This window comes from Erpetoichthys calabaricus, chromosome 3, assembly GCF_900747795.2.
Source record: "Erpetoichthys calabaricus chromosome 3, fErpCal1.3, whole genome shotgun sequence".
Lineage (NCBI taxonomy): Eukaryota > Metazoa > Chordata > Cladistia > Polypteriformes > Polypteridae > Erpetoichthys > Erpetoichthys calabaricus.
This window is the reverse complement of record NC_041396.2, coordinates 295,653,682-295,670,092: the sequence shown is the minus strand read 5'-3', so window position 1 is coordinate 295,670,092 and position 16,411 is coordinate 295,653,682. Positions and strand designations below refer to the sequence as shown.

The window sequence follows — 16,411 nt, the reverse complement described above, 5'->3', positions numbered from 1 at the left end:
AGGTGTCCGTGTGTGGGTGTCTTCTGGTGAAGTGCGCATGCGCGGGGCACGGTGTGATACGCGATATTACTGTCAGAGAAAGTTAGAGGCGTTTTACAGAAATACAAACCAGTATTACTGCGAGAGGAAATTAAAGGTACACAATACAGTGATTCGTATTACAGCCACATACAAGCCAGTATTACTGTCAGAGAAAATTAAAGGCATATTACCGACGCATACGCCTGTATTACCGCCAGAGAAAATTAAAGGTATATTACGGACGTACAAGCCAGCGGACGTACAAGACGGTATCCTTCAATAAGGGCGCACACAAAAAGGCGAGCCTCAAAAGGGCGACCTCAATTGGGCGCGGCGAATAAAGGCGCGCGTAAATAAAGATCTGCACCTTTGTTGCTCTTCATATATTCCAGAGCCATTTGAACTAAATTATCTACGAACGCCTTTATTCCCCGCGCTCAATTGAGGTCGCCCTCTTGAAGCTCACCTTTTTGTGCGCGCCCTTATTGAATAGAGCCGTACAAGACAGTATTACTGTCACAGAAAATTAAAGACACACAATACATGGCGGCAGCCCACGAAGAACGGTCAGCTCAGCAAGTAAACATCAACAAAAGAAAGGCTGAAAGAAAGAAAAATACGACCAACAAACAGAATGAGGTCAAAGTCCCTTGCCATTTAATATAGACTGTTCATACTAATGTTTATGTACTACTGTTCTAGCGCCCACTAGTTAGTGAATAATCAAATAACCAGAACAACTGGAAAAGCAAAATGACAGTTAGGTTGAAAATACTGTTAACGACTTAAACAAAACCTACATATTCCTCATATAACTGCTTATTACCTTTTATTAAAAATGTACCAAACTTAGTTTGTAATTTTTACATTGACTCCAAAACACAGAAATTGGGAAATAAAGACTCACTTAATTAGGCTAAGAGTCCAAGGAATAACAAACGTTTTTTGGAACAAAAACCTGTAGTCACAGAGGGGTCCTCCAGGACAAGAATTGGAGACCCCTGGTCTTGAGGGACCCATTTTAGGGGATTTTCAGAGAGATGCACTCTACCCAGCGTTATCCCAACATTCGTTGCCTTCCTTCCTTAAATGACCTGACACCGAATGGACGGCCTCACTAATTGAACTCCACGCTGCCTAATATTCCCTTTTCTTCACTTTCTGTAAAGCAATAACACAACTTTGATGAATTTTTCTTCACGTTTTGATTTGGAATAGAATGCGCGCTGTTCCCAGTGCATTTGCGTGTAAGGCAATAAAAGCTATGGTAAGGATTGTGAGCTTTATTCACTTTTTTTTTTTTTTTTTAAACACACTCCTATTATTCTGAACACAATTGTAATTAGGGTGGCACGGTGGCGCAGTGGGTAGCGCTGCTGCCTCACAGTTAGGAGACCTCGGTTTGCTTCCCGGGTCCTCCCTGCATGGAGTTTGCATGTTCTCCCCATGTCCGTGTGGGTTTCCTCCCACAGTCTAAAGACATGCAGGTTAGGTGCATTGGCATTCCCAAATTGTCCCTAGTGTGTGTGTGTGTGTGTGCCCTGCAGTGGGCTGGCGCCCTGCCTGGGGTTTGTTCCTGCCTTGCGCTGTGTTGGCTGGGATTGGCTCCAGCAGACCCCCATGACCCTGTATTATAGCGGGTTGGACAATGACTGACTGACAATTGTAATTAACTCTTTGAGGGCTGAATCCCCCTCTCCCCCCCCCCCCAAGTTTTTTGAAAAGCACACAAAGCGAGGGTGTTGTACATAAATCAGCATAAAACATCTGATGCTGTATGCGCCTGTTTTTGGGTGCTCGACGGGCAGCAGAGATGCATGGTGGGCCGACTGCCTGGCTGTCTTTACGTGGAAGGTGGCAGTCACAGCGAGATGCAATCTGTCATTATAAGTGGCCGTCCTGACAGCGCATCACAGCTACATGAATGTGTTCAGCACCACGTTGAGCTAGGGACCGATCAGATGACGCTGGGACCCCTTGTCGTTACCCATCTCCGGGTCACTTGCATCAAAATGTGACTCAGTGATAATCTCAAAACCTCATCCACCGAGTATTTCGATGTCGTTCTAGAGGCCGTTTGCTCTCTGCTATTCTTGTCACGCACAGGGAATCGAAGGTCAAGGCAATGAAGTGAACGTTCCCTTCTGACAAAGAGGTTAGGAGCCCACGCTGATACAGCACATTGCCGCACCCACCACATGACAAACCAACTCAGGACCCCAGGTTAGGACCCGAGTGCAGCCATGTGACAGGTGACACCTCAGCACCACACCAGTTCAGTATGAGGTTTTTTATGGTGGCTGGAGTGCCAATCCTGCCACCAACCCCCAAGTTTTTCCCTGCAGGTTGGAGGGCCTCCATGCAGATTAACGTCAAACCCAGGACGGAGCAATGGCAGGTTAAGGGTCTTGCTCAAGGGGCCCAATGAGGTAGAGTCGCTTTTGCCGTATACGGGATTCGAACCGACAGCATTCCGATTGCCAGTGCAGATCCCCAGCCTCAGAGCCACCACTGACAAAGAGGGTCCAACTAAAACGTAATGGCGAGTTTTGTCAAAGCTTACAGCCGGTCACCCTCCCCTACCCCTGAAGGTCGACAAAAAAAAGTCGACATCCGCCCTGAAAGAGTTAATAAATATGGGGGGGATGCCAACGCAGTGTACCCCTGAGCGCCCCGAGGAGTGTTTCTTCAGTTCATTTTTTGGAGTCAAGGGAACACCAGGGTGACATCTTACCTTCCAAGCTGTCTTGGTGATGCAGGTTGAAATTCTCATACGAGTCCCAGCGCACAGTCGGGTCGGAGGTGTTGTAGTCCACACTGACTGCTGGATCATTCTTGATTACGTCCCGACCTGCAAAATTCAACAAATAATTGCAGCAGTTTTACAAACAGAGAAAGCAATCTGTGGAGATCTGGAGCACAAATAAATGACAGGCGCCCCGGTGACATCTGTGATGAGTGGTCCGTGGTGCAGGGCATTATTTAAATAGATCACCAGGTCCCGGTAGCGTGCAGGATCAGAGTCAGGAGCGGGTGTGCGTGAGTGTGCCCCGCTCTGCAGATGGTTGGGGTGCCCAGCTGATCGCTGGCACACTGAGTGTCAGTCAGGTGCCTTATTCACAGCTTGGAGGTAGCGGGGCGGCACACCTTCACCCAATCAAGTCAGTGTATGAGGAACCTGCAACGGGACAGGAGGGGGGCGGGGGGGGGGGGAACGGAAAAAAGGTTTGAGGGATGAAAAGAGAGCAGAGGGTAATGGGTGAAGAATAAGGGCAGGAGCGCCAGCGTGACAGAAGGAAGCGGGCAGGCGGACGGGGATGGAGTGTGTGGCCGGCGCTCGGGACGGGCCTGAGGGTTACTGCTGCTGAGCAGTCAAGGAAATGGCTGCCATCTACCCTGAATGACTGCCACGCAAGGCCAAGTGGGGCCTTGGAGGCGCCCTGTAGATGCAACAGGGGGTCCCTGAGCAGATCAGAGGGATATCTGTGCCTGCTGGTTGACGTCTCTCCATGGTAATCCGGGGGGACGTCAGTTTTAGAAGGATGCACCTGGGCTCACGCGTTTTTACAAGACATTTTTAACCTCAGCTTTATGGATTCATTTATTGGCTTGTTTTAATCTCTAGTATTGGATTATTGATTTATTTAAAGAAAAATTGCACTGCACTGTTTATTTGGATTGTTTTAATTAAAGCACTAAGCACTGATGCACCTAAACTCCTTGCTATGCGGTAAAAAATATTAATTAATTTTATTTATTATTTTATTTTATTTATCTCTCTCTATATATATATATATATATATAAAAGTCAAAAAGCACTGACTCACTCATAACAAAATCTCCTGAACCAGGAGGACTTGGGACTTGAAATTGGAATGTAGGTTACCCTTGGCCCATAGGTGCTCGCTTAAGAAACGGTTTTAAAAAGTTCTTGCCCCAAGCGCATTTTTTAGACCCATTTGTAGGTTTGTCCGCTTTTCAGGAGAGAACTACTTCACGGATTATTATTATTTATTCTTGTTCTTCTTCCTGTTCTTCCATATCTTTCTGTCCTCTGAATCTTGTTCTGTTACACCCATCACCTGCATGTCCTCTCTCACCACATCCATAAACCTTCTCTTACGCCTTCCTCTGTTCCTCTTCCCTGACAGCTCTATCCTTAGCACCCTTCTCTCATTATACTCAGCATCTTTCCTCTGCACATGTCCAAACCAGCGCAATCTCGCCTCTCTGACTTTGTCTCCCAACCGTCCAACCTGAGCTGACCCTCTAATGTCCTCATTTCTAATCCTATCCATCCTCGTCACACCCAATGCAAATCTTAGCATCTTTAACTCTGCCACCTCCAGCTCTGTCTCCTGCTTTCTGGCCAGTGCCACCGTCTCCAGCCCATATAACATAGCTGGTCTCACTACCGTCCTGTAGACCTTCCCTTTCACTCTTGCTGATACCCGTCTGTCACAAATCACTCCTGACACTTTTCTCCAACCATTCCATCCTGCCTGCACTCTCTTCTTCACCTCTCTTCCAAAATCCCCGTTACTCTGTACTGTTGATCCCAAGTATTTAAACTCATCCACCTTCGCTAACTTTACTCCCCTCATCCTCCCTCTCATTCACACATTTAGATCAGGTTTTTTTTCTATAATTTGCTTGAACATTCCATTGATTTTGTGACTTCTTTCATCCCGCTAAGTATCATGGTTCGCTTGCGGTACCGATTTATTAGCGTGAATCTGAGAGAGACTCATCGGGTTGCAGGGTCCTCCTCACTCACGCGTCTGCCTTGGGGTGTAACCTTAACTCCTCCTAGTTAGCAAACGAGAGAACTACTTATCAATTTACATCTTTTTTTTTTTTCTAAAATTTGCTTGAACATTCCGGTTGATTTTGCGACTTCTCTCATTGCACTAAGAATCAGAGTTTGCTTGCAGGAGAGATATATTCGCACTAATCCAAGACAAAGGCTGTGGGCTGAGGGGACGGTGAAGAGTGACATCAGGAGTAGAGAGTTGGGCGGGGCGGGGCTGGGCATCCTCACTGTCCTGCTTCACTAATAGATAGATAGATAGATAGATAGATAGATAGATAGATAGATAGATAGATAGATAGATAGATAGATAGATAGATAGATAGATAGATAGATAGGCACTATATCATAGACAGATAGATAGATAGATAGATAGATAGATAGATAGATAGATAGATAGATAGATAGATAGATAGATAGATAGATAGATAGATAGATAGATAGATAGATAGATACTTTATTAATCCCAATGGGAAATTCACATTCTCCAGCAGCAGCATAATGATACAATAAATAATATTAAATTAAAGAATGCTAATAATGCAGGTGAAAAACAGGCAATATGCGGGCAAAGCCACGGGGGACGGCTAGTGTCTTTATGAAGCTTTTTAAAAACAACATCAAGGCTGAGCAAAATGCTGTACAATTAAACCCAACATATCAGACACACAATAACCGAAAGGGTAAAAGAAACACATAAGAGCTGAAGAAATTCATAATAAAAAAGTACACAGATAGTCAACATGTCACACTGGGTCAAAGGCCAGAGAGTACAAGTGTGTTTTTAAATAAGACAGCAAGTGAAGGAGCTGGCCTAACGTGCAACGGCAAATCGCAAAACCAACTGAAGAAGCCCCATTACCTCGGAGTTTGCGTCATGTCTTAGGAATAAGTAAAGGCATCCGGGGTCTGCTGACCTGAGGGGGTGAGAAGGTATATAGGGGGGCACAACCATTAAAGGAGTTAAAAACAAATACAAGGATCTTAAAATGGATTTGAATTAATTCATTAATTAACAGTTGTGAGGTTTAGGTTTTATATCTTAAAGTAATTAAGCACATTTAGCAAAGATCCCTATATAATGTAAAAGCACGGTGGTGCAGTGGGTAGCGCTGCTGCCTCGCAGTTGGGAGACCTGGGGACCTGGGTTCACCTCCTGGGTCCTCCCTGTGTGGAGTTTGCATGTTCTCCCCATGTCTGCGTGGGTTTCCTCCCACAGTCCAAAGACATGCAGGTTAGGTGCATTGGCGATCCTAAATTGTCCCTAGTGTGTTGTGGGTGTGTATGTGCATGTGCCTTGCGGTGGGCTGGCGCTCTGCCCGGGGTTTGTTTCCTGCCTTGCACCCTGGGATTGGCTCCAGCAGACCCCCGTGACCCTGTGGTTAGGATATAGCGGGTTGGATAATGGATGGATGGATGTAAAAGCATTTTCCAGTAACTTAGGGCAGCTGAGACATTGGGCTGTTGATTTGCTGTATGAGGAAGGCGTCTGCCTTCAGCTTCTGTGCCAATAAAGAAAGTGGTGAAAATGGCAAAACAAACATGCGATGCTGGACATTAATGATCGACGTGGTTTTGCTGACCGTGTTTACTTATAATTTAGTACGCTTCATTTTTCCCCCGTGTCCGGCTAGCAAATGGAAGCAGCCAATGATGATAAGAAACTTTGTATGATGTGATCGAAGTGATCTAATTCTGTACCTTTTATACAGTATGTGTATAAAAAAAGACCTCAACTAACAGAGAAGGTGTACATCATTAGTGATTGGCAAAAATGGATATAATGAGATTATTAGAAATAAACTTGATGCATTAGGATTAAAAGTCAAGACGGAGGTAAAGAATTTAGGGGTATATTGACTCTGCTGCGGTGGGTTGGCACCCTGCCCGGGATTGGTTCCTGCCTTGTGCCCTGTGTTGGCTGGGATTGGCTCCAGCAGACCCCCGTGACCCTGTGTTCGGATTCAGCGGGTTGGAAAATGGATGGATGGATGGATGGATATTGACTCTGACCTGAATTTTAAATCACATATTAATCAGATCACTACAACAGCATTTTTTCTACTTAAGAAATATAACAAAAGTTAGACCCCATATAACATTGCAAGATGCTGAGAAATCAGTTCACGCTTTTGTTTTCAGTCGACTAGATTACTGTAACGCACTCCTCTCAGGACCACCCAAAAAAAGACATCAATCGACTGCAACGAGTGCAGAATGGAGCTGCTAGACTCTTAACTAGGAAAAGAAAATCCAAGCACATCACGCCAGTCTTAGCATCACTACATTGGTTACCTGTGCCATTTAGAATTTACTTTAAAATCCTGCTTATGGTTTACAAAGCCTTCAATAATCTGGTCCATCTTATATCCCAGAATGCCTCTCACCTTACATTCCAAATCGTAACTTTAGATCTTCAAATGAGTGTCTACTTAGAATTCCAAGAGCTAAACTTTAAAGAAGTGGTGAGGAGGCCTTCTGCTGTTATGCATCTAAAATCTGAATAGCTGACCGATAGAAATTCACCAACTGATACGGTGGAGGACTTTAACAAACTGATAAAGACACATTATTGCAACATGGCTTTCTCAGAGCTTCATTTTAGTGTAATCCTGATACTCTGTATATGAATTTCATTGTCAATATCATTCATGGCAGCACTGTAATCCGTACTAACCCCTACTCTCACTTCTGTTCTTTTTCCCGGTTTTCTGTGGTGTCGATCTGCACCACCACCACCCGATGAAAGCACCGTGATGTCCCTACATTGATGGATTAAAGGCCAGAAGTCCACATGACCGTCATCATCAAGTTCTTCCATGAAAACCCTGAATACAATGACTGAAGTCATTTATGTCAGGTAGAATGCCCAGAGGGGGCTGGGTGGTCTCGTGACCTCGTAACCCCTGCAAATTTTAATTTTTTCTCCAGCTGTCTGGAGTTTTTTTTTTTATTGTTTCTGTCCTCCCTGGCCATCGGTCCTTACTTTTATTCTATGTTAATAATTTTAATTCTTATTTATTTTGTCTTTTTTCTCTTTCTTCATCATGTAAAGCACTTTGATCTCCATCATTTGTATGAAAATGTGCTATAGAAATAAATGTTGCTGTTGTTGCAGTTACCGCATACGGTAATAACAGTGCTCCCTCTTGAAAGAGAATAAATGGGTTATATTTTAAACTTCCTCCTGCCTTGTTTTCTCTTAGACATTTTAGGTCACCCAGGGGAGTTGACGGTTGTTTCTTCCACAGTCCTCATCTACTCAGTTCAACTCAGTTCTGAAGCTCCCGGATGGACCAGGTAGCCTGGAGCCGACCCAGAGCATCACAACTCCACACAACTACAGAACTGTCCAGCTGTGCCGTATGCTCGTCCATTCCAAGTATTTGTGGCAAGAAGGCAACTTAGGAAGGAAGGAAAGAAAGAAAGAAAGAAAGAAAGAAAGAAAGAAAGAAAGAAAGAAAGAAAGAAAGAAAGAAAGAAAGAAAGAAAGAAAGAAAGATTCACCTTTAATCTTCTCAGGTCCTGAAGAGAAAATGAATTCCACTTTTGCATCTGCTGGAAATCGGTCATCTGCATCAAGAAACAGAATAAGAAAGAGACGTCAATGAAACGGAGCCACCTGTCTGAGGTCATTGTCACTGAAGAAGACATTGCAGTTATAGGGATCTTGAGAAAGCTACTCGTGCTTTTATCTTTTCTCACCTTGATTACTGCAACTCACTGTATTCTGGGATTAGCAAATCCCTGATACGCAGGTTACAGTTGATCCAGAATGCTGCCACTCGCTTTCTGGTTGGGGCAAGAAAGTCTGATTCTGTTCCTCCAATTTTAGCTTCTTTACACTGGCTGCCTGTCAGTTTTCGATTGATTTTAAAATCTTGTTGCTAGTTTTTAAATCTTTACATGGGCTTGCTCCTGCCTATTTATCTGAATTGTGTGCTTTACACCAGCCATCCAGAGTATTTAGATCTTCTGGTCAGTTGCCTCTTGTTGTCCCTCGTACCAAGTGTAAAACTAAGGGGGACAGGGCTTGTGCAGCTGCTGCTCCTCACCTGTGGAACTCTTTACCACCTCATATAAAGGAGTCGTCTACAACTGAACTGTTCAAAACAACATTAAAGGCTCATTTCTATTCACTTGCATTCCGTGACCTTCAGTAATACTGATGGTTTCCTCACTTTGATTATTTAACATTACGTCTATTTATTAATTTTATTTATGTTCATTTATTTTACTTCTGTTTATGTTATTCATTTTAATTGTATGTTTTTTTTTAATATTATTGTAAAGCACTTTGGCCACAGCATTCCTATGTTGTTTTAAATGTGCTATATAAATAAATTGACATTGACATTATATAGTTCTCTTCTCACTACTTGCCCACCTGGATGTTGTGACGGTAGCTACTCTTCTGCCAGTACGCTCACCACACACTAATTGTTAGATGGTGAAGGAGTGAGAGATAATTAGCCAATCAGAGACAGGGGATGATTAGGGGGACACAATGACAAGGCCATGGCGTGATATCTGGACAGACTCTACTCTTTATGAAGGAAGCCCATGGACCTGTTATGGCCACAGGGAGTCTATGATTTTTTTTATTTATATCCCATCCAAAGGAAGGTGCCATTTTTTTTACAGCCTGGTATCCCAGTCACTGCACTGTCCCTGTCCCCCTCCATCACTACACTGGGACCTTGGAATCCACACACAAAGACCACAGGGTAAGCGCCCCCTGCTGGCCTCACCAACACCTCTTCCATCAGCAAACCAAGCTTGTCCTGTTTGGTATCCCATCCAAGTCCTGGCTGGGCCTGAGCAGGCTTAGCTGCAGGTGGGTGACCTGTCGGGATTCCCTTGGGATCAGCAGAGGGCGCTGTTGGGGGAGGCCCACTCTACTTTGTCTATGACCCAGAAGTGCTTCCTAGAGGGGATGGAATGATACTGGAAGCATTCCCGGGTCTGACATGAAAGGAAGCCCGCTGCTATAGATGGGTGAGTTGGAATCGGGAGGCAGCGGGAAATACTCGGCAGAGGCCAAGAAGGAGGAAGGGATCATTTATTGGATAGTTAGTGGCTTGTTATTATTATTATTACTACTGTAATTAGACAAGAGGATTGTGAGAAGGTGCCTGGGAAAAGGAACACAAGTCTTGTATTTTATTCTATTACACGCCTGGTATATTGCTGGGACTGTGGTTTAGGGCTCTCTGGCACCCTCTTGTGGTCACACCACAAAGACTCTGAAGGTGGAATTGCTGCTAAAGTGGCTTCTATGAAGTACTGAATGAAGAGGTCTGAATACCTTTACGAAAAAGAGATTTCAGTTTTTGATTTGTAAGAAATTTGCACACCATCCTGAAAACACGTTCTGAATTTGCCATTATGGGTTACTGAATGTGGCTTGACGGGTGAAAATCATTAATGTGTTCAATTTAAACCTTCAACACGATAAAGTGTGTAGAAAATGGTGGCGCCCCCGCCTGAGTTCTTCCTGAATTCACTGTAGGAGACTCGGGACACTCTGAACAGCAAATGGCAGGTACCTGCACAAGCGTCGTCCAGCTCCCCTTTCCCAAACCACAGCTGGGCTCCATGGATGGTGCAAGTGTGGAACTGCACCCTGAAGACCACGTCACGGTCTGGAGACTTTGTACGACGGTGATAGCACTTCACCTGTAAATGGAAAACAAGCACAGTCAGGTGGGCCCCTCCGTTAATTCAACCCATGTAGGGACACTTATGTGGACTCTGTGGCTACTCTGATGGTAAACTGCTCACCATTATGTCACCTTTCAGTAGGAGTGCTGGCTCGACGGTCACACACAACTTCCGGTTTCCCTGGTTCTGAGCATTGCTAAGGAGAAACACATAGCAAGTATAAGCCTGGGCCGCTCCAATCCAATCCTCACCTCCCTCGACTAAGGTGGTCCACCCAGTGAGGGTGAGCCATGGGCACCATTTGTGACAGAGACACAAAGCCAGCAGCCGACCAGGGAAAACATTCGCCTCAATACTCACTAAATTCCTGATGTGTAGACGAGCTGCATGGACTGGTAGATCTTCAGAAAGGGGAAGTAGCCTGAAACAGAAGAGGATGATGGGACCAGACAAATCAATTAGAAGGCTGGACCAGGTGAAGTACCACAGCTTCATGCCACATTATGAGTAAGCCAGTCAGGCCAGAGCATGCGGGGCAGTGCACGATCAGTCAGGGTAGCTCACCTCCATTGGGCTCAAAATTGGGGATTGCTGGGATGAGGACTTGATGCAGGAACAGAGGACTGCTGTTCATCTTAATCGTCCCAGAGAGCAGACCTCCGAAGTAGTAGACATACCTGTAAAGACATCAGGGGATGACCTCAGGGAGCAGCTAAGAGACTTTACTTATGCCTGCAGCTACAACTGGCGTAGTAGGCAAGATCACTCCTTCGACACAACAGATTTACTTGTAACCCACTTGGCACACTGGTAAATCCCCCTTTGGTCACCTTGTTGACTTCATATATTTATGCACTGGCAGGCCTGTCACCGACATAGCCACTTTATTCACATGCCAGCTTTCCTATAATCTTCTCAGCTTGCTGGCAAGTTTGGGTGTGTTGCTTCTTTTGTCACAGCTACTGGCATGCAAGTCCAGAGAATTCAATTGCAGATTGGCACCTTGGCCAAGGTCTCCTCCTTATCCGTTAACAAAATGGCCTGCCTACCGCCGCCTGTGCTTATGGGATCATTTGCCAAAGGCTGCTTTCTTTCTGCAGTGCCATGCTTGCACTGGCACAATTTGCTTATTGGTACTCGGGTGAACCCAATGGTCACTTCACATACATGGTGGGGGTCAAGCTGTAAACACACCAACGACCCCGATGCCTCCACATACACACTGGCATTATTCACTTTCTCCACTTGGTTGTTTTGCTATTCTTTCCATTGGCACATAGGACCAGGGTAGACAGGTACCTGTTTTGGGAAGGCTGCATTGATGTGGCCACCTTGTCCTCGCAGAACTTCCTCATGGCCAGTGTGCTGAGGGCCTGGTCTGCTCTGAGAGAGCCAAAGAAGAGAGGTAACAATGAGATCTGTGTCACTTCCTAAGCAAAACACCAATCACGATGGCATCCGTGGGCACACCCTTACCCTGCTGATATCTTGCTGTAGTGCATATAGGCTGCGATGATCACCCCCGTTTTTCCTTTGTTGCCCTAGAAAAAGTAAGACAGGGTGTCAGGTCTCGAGCAGCTGATGTTATAAAAGCGGGACCCCCTATCTCTCCACACACCTTGCAGTGAAGCACCACCACGTGTTGGGGGTCAGAGGTCAGCCAGGTCTCCATGGATTTGCAGATGGCACAGATCTTGTCTAGTGGTGGAGCGTGGTGGTCTGGCCAACCAAAATCCTGAACCTGGAACAACAGAGGAAACACCCAGCTGGTGAAGACCCCTGCTACCACTTCTGTGAAGCCTACAGAAACCCAAAGCTCACTCCCACCATAATGAAAAGAACAACAAACAGCAGTCTGGCAGAGCAGTTGCCATAGTCACTCCAGAAATGCATTGCGGAGAATTTGTACGGATCATCAAATTTAAGCTTAAGAGGGCCAATCAAGAATGACAATCCACCACCATACCCGGGGTGTCATGCATGTGCGTCTCAGGGTCACCTTCCCAGCCCATCAAAGGTAAGCACTACCACCCCAGGACACCAGGGGGCATGATCACTAACTCTCCTGCCTCTTTTTCCACCCACCGCTCCAAGAACATGCCCAATGAGGGCAACTAACCCCGCCCCCTTCCGGTCCATGAGCTAGAAAAGCAGGAGGCGGCTCCACCGGAAGGAGGCGGAGCTCCAATCCATAAGCCTGACTGCTCTTTCCTTAGTCTATAGCTTTACGTTTATTATAGCGCTGTGATGCGCCTGTTATTAATTTTTCCTCCTGTTCTGACAGTAAATGGGGTGGCCCAGTTGGCACCCCCATCATTTCTTTTGAACTCTTTCATTACCATTGCTCAACAACAGGGGGTATATAGTGCAGCCCCTCAGAAGATCATTCCAGAATACTGTGACAGCAGCTCCAGCACAGTGCCATGTCTAGGCAGCACTCACTCTTGGGGTCTGCCCATCCATTCAGAATACCTGGACACTCTGTGAGTTTATCTTCGACTACATCAGGTGAGGTCATTTTGGGACCCCTCCACCCCTTTCAAAAACACTTCCCATCTTACCTTGGGGTTCAGGCGGCCAATGTCGTGTCTCTTCTCAGATAAGTTGAAGAGCTAGAGGAGAAGGGGACAGAGGCTTAGGAAAACACTTCAACTCTCCATCTTCTAATTTACAATGAGTCTCTCCTAAAGTTCTCCACTCAACATGTCTACGTTGGACTGTTTTAGCATGCATGACAGAAAAGCGGCCCCTTCTAAGTCTCAAGACCCCTCCCCACCAGCAATGAGATGTAAAGTGCCCATCTATTTGTGTATGGAATGAAACTTACATGGAATTCCCAGTGAAGATTGGGTTTCCTGGTAAACCTAAATTGGCCTCACTCAGGGAGTGAGTGGACCCCAAGAAGAACTGGCAGCCTGTCCACCCAGTGCTGCCAGGATAGGTACCATACCCCATCAAAGCACTGATTGGATTAAGCAATGTTTAATTAAGCAGTGTATACAGTGCCCCGCCAATCCACCTACCAGGTACTTATCTTCATGCTTGGACTTCAACATGGCTGCCACTTCCTTCAAGTTACTACGGTAGCGCTGCTCCTCCAGGACTGACGGGAAGAAGACCGAAATGATCCTCTCTGTGATGTAGGTCAAGTCGAAGTCATAATGTCGCTCCATGACCCTGTCCATGACTCGGTCCAGACTGAAGCTCCTTTATACAAAAAAAAAAGTGAGAAACCAGAGAAGGGGTGGGACAGATGGGCAGACAAAGGTGACAACTGCCAAGGATGCATGTGGCATTTACGTACCTGGGAAGGGTGCTCCTCTGCTTGGGGTAATTCAGAGACTTGACCGACCCCTGAAATGAAGGACTTGATGATTATTTTTAATCAGCTTCTAGATGTCTACACCAGGGGACTGCATTGGCGTATCTCGAGGAACTCAATCTTGAAATGATATAGCGCCTTTCATAGTGCAGATATGCAGTTACTTTTATAATAATGAGCAAAATAAGACACATTGAAACACTCAGAGCTTGAAACAGATATCATCGTATGGACTGTCACAAGCCTTACTGTCTATTGCTGTCACACACTGGACAACCAAGATTTTGCTTCTGGAACACTTTTGGGGGTGTTTTATAGATGTTGGCCTGCCGATTATAAAAGGGTGGTCTACTTGACCAGGAAGTGCTTACTGGAGACAGTGGTTTGGACAGCTGAAGTACTCTCAGGTCGGGTTCAAAAGAGAGTCGTCCACTTTGAATGGGGAGTCAAAGTCAGGAGAGGAGAAGGACAACACTCACCTGGGAGGAGCGAAGGAGAAAGAAAACCATGGATTGTGCACTGCGGAGAAGAGAAGGTACTTTTGTGAAAATAAAATATAGGTGTTTTTGAAACTGGGATTGTCTCTATGTAGTTGTGTCTAGGTTTGGGCCTCAGTGACATCCCGGGGAAGCATCAGAAGAAGCATCAGTAGCGGAGGACAAATGAAAATCAACAGCAGAACATTTTGAGCTCAGTTGGACTCAATGTGTCAGCATCATTAAGTGGTTAAACACACTAAATGTTCATTTCATGTTTCTTGACATTTCTACGTGATACAGTCAATCTGAAATTATATTTGTGTCCAGTGCGAAGCTGTCCATCATAATCACCAATGATAGAAAAGTGTTATCAGGGCGAGTGGAATCCATCAATGTTGGACACTGGAACGAAAAGCGTCAGGTGCGGAGGACAAATGAAAATCAACAGTTGAGCTCATGGAATGTGTAAGGATCACTAAGCAGTTAAACAAACTAAATTCAATAAACGTTCATTTCATGTTTCTCCAAATTTCTTTGTGATACGGTCAATCTGAAATTCTATTTGTGTCCAGTGCGAAGGTGTCTATTATAATCACCAGTGACTGAACAGTGATATCACAGCGAATGGAATCCATCAATGCTGACAGACTATTGTTGGACACTGGAACAAGAAACATCAGATGCGGAGGACAAACGAAAATCAATAGCAGTTCAGATGAGCTCATGGAATGTGTAAGGATCACTAAGCAGTTAAACAAACTAAATCCAAGAAACGTTCATTTCATGTTTCTCTACATTTCTACGTGATACTGCCAATCTGAAATTATATTTGTGTCCAGTGCGAAGCTGTCTATCATCATCGCCAACGATAGAAAAGTGATATCAGGGCGAGTGGAGTCTTTCAGTGCTGGCCGACACTGAAATGAGAAGCATCAGAGGCTGACGACAAACAAAAATCGAGAACAAAACATTTTGAGCTCATTTGAACTCAATGTGTCAGCATCATTAAGCGGTTAAACACACTAAATTCGAGAAAAGTTAATTTGATGTTTCTCCACATTTCTATGTAATACAGCCAATATGAAATTATATTTATGTCCAGTGTGAAGCTGTCTATCATAATCACCAATGACAGAAAAGTGATATCAGGGTGATTGGAATCCATCAATGTTGGACACTGGAACGACAAGCGTCAGGTGCAGAGGACAAATGAAAATCAACAGCAGTTCAGATGAACTCATGGAATGTGTAAGGATCATGAAGCAGTTAAACAAACTAAATTCAATAAACGTTCATTTCATGTTTGTCCAAATTTCTGTGTGATGCGGTCAATCTGAAATTATATCTGTGTCCAGTGCAAAGGTGCCTATCATAATTGCCAATGATAGAAAAGTGATATCAGGGCGAGTGGAATCCATCAATGTTGGACACTGGAACAAGAAGCATCAGGTGTGTAGGACAAATGAAAATCAACAGCAGTTCAGTTGGGCTCATGGAATGTGTAAGGATCATAAGCAGTTAAACAAATTAAATTCAATAAAAGTTAATTTCGTGTTTCTCGATATTTCTATGTGATACAGCCAATCTGAAATGAATTTTTTGTTCAGTGTGAAGTTTTCTATCATAATCACCAAAACATGCTCCAGAAGCAAAATGTTGGGAAAAATTTGTTGCCCAGTGTAAATGTAATGAGCAGAATGACAGAGCTTTCAATCTGTCAGTCAGCCATCTTTTCACATCATGCACGGCAATGGCGAGTGTTGCTGTACAGAGTCTCGGGTTCAAATGCCCTATCGGATGCTTGTCCATGTGAAGTGTGCACCTTCTCTCCGTGTCTGTGGAAACTTTCCTCTGGGTTTTCACACACATCCCAAAACTGTGCATGAGAGCACTGGGACCCGTTCAGGGTTGCCTCAAACCTTGTATGATTTGCTGGTGATTTGGACCACATGAACTGTTCAGTGACTCCAAGAACAAAGCAAAGACGGTACAGGAGCGACTGAGGGACAACTCTCGGAATATCTTTGAGTGGCTCAGCCAGAACTGAGAGTCCAGAAAGATCTAAAAATAGCCATCCATCGATGGCGTCCATCCAACCTGCCAGAGTTTGAGGGG

At 44.9% G+C, this 16,411-nt stretch overlaps 1 protein-coding gene across 1 annotated transcript in view; it reads right to left on the bottom strand.

Annotated features, from left to right (window-relative positions):
- Positions 1-16,411, bottom strand: part of tns2a (tensin 2a) — a 241,378-nt gene that overhangs the window by 43,424 nt on the left and 181,543 nt on the right. The window contains exons 6-17 of the mRNA XM_051924783.1: positions 13,800-13,849; positions 13,519-13,702; positions 13,057-13,107; positions 12,114-12,236; positions 11,972-12,036; positions 11,795-11,878; positions 11,060-11,172; positions 10,856-10,916; positions 10,616-10,691; positions 10,381-10,510; positions 8,339-8,404; positions 2,756-2,872 (exon numbers count right to left, since the gene is read on the bottom strand). Of these exons, the coding sequence (XP_051780743.1) occupies positions 2,756-2,872; positions 8,339-8,404; positions 10,381-10,510; positions 10,616-10,691; positions 10,856-10,916; positions 11,060-11,172; positions 11,795-11,878; positions 11,972-12,036; positions 12,114-12,236; positions 13,057-13,107; positions 13,519-13,702; positions 13,800-13,849 (1,120 nt within the window). The remainder of the gene's footprint in view (positions 1-2,755; positions 2,873-8,338; positions 8,405-10,380; positions 10,511-10,615; positions 10,692-10,855; positions 10,917-11,059; positions 11,173-11,794; positions 11,879-11,971; positions 12,037-12,113; positions 12,237-13,056; positions 13,108-13,518; positions 13,703-13,799; positions 13,850-16,411) is intronic.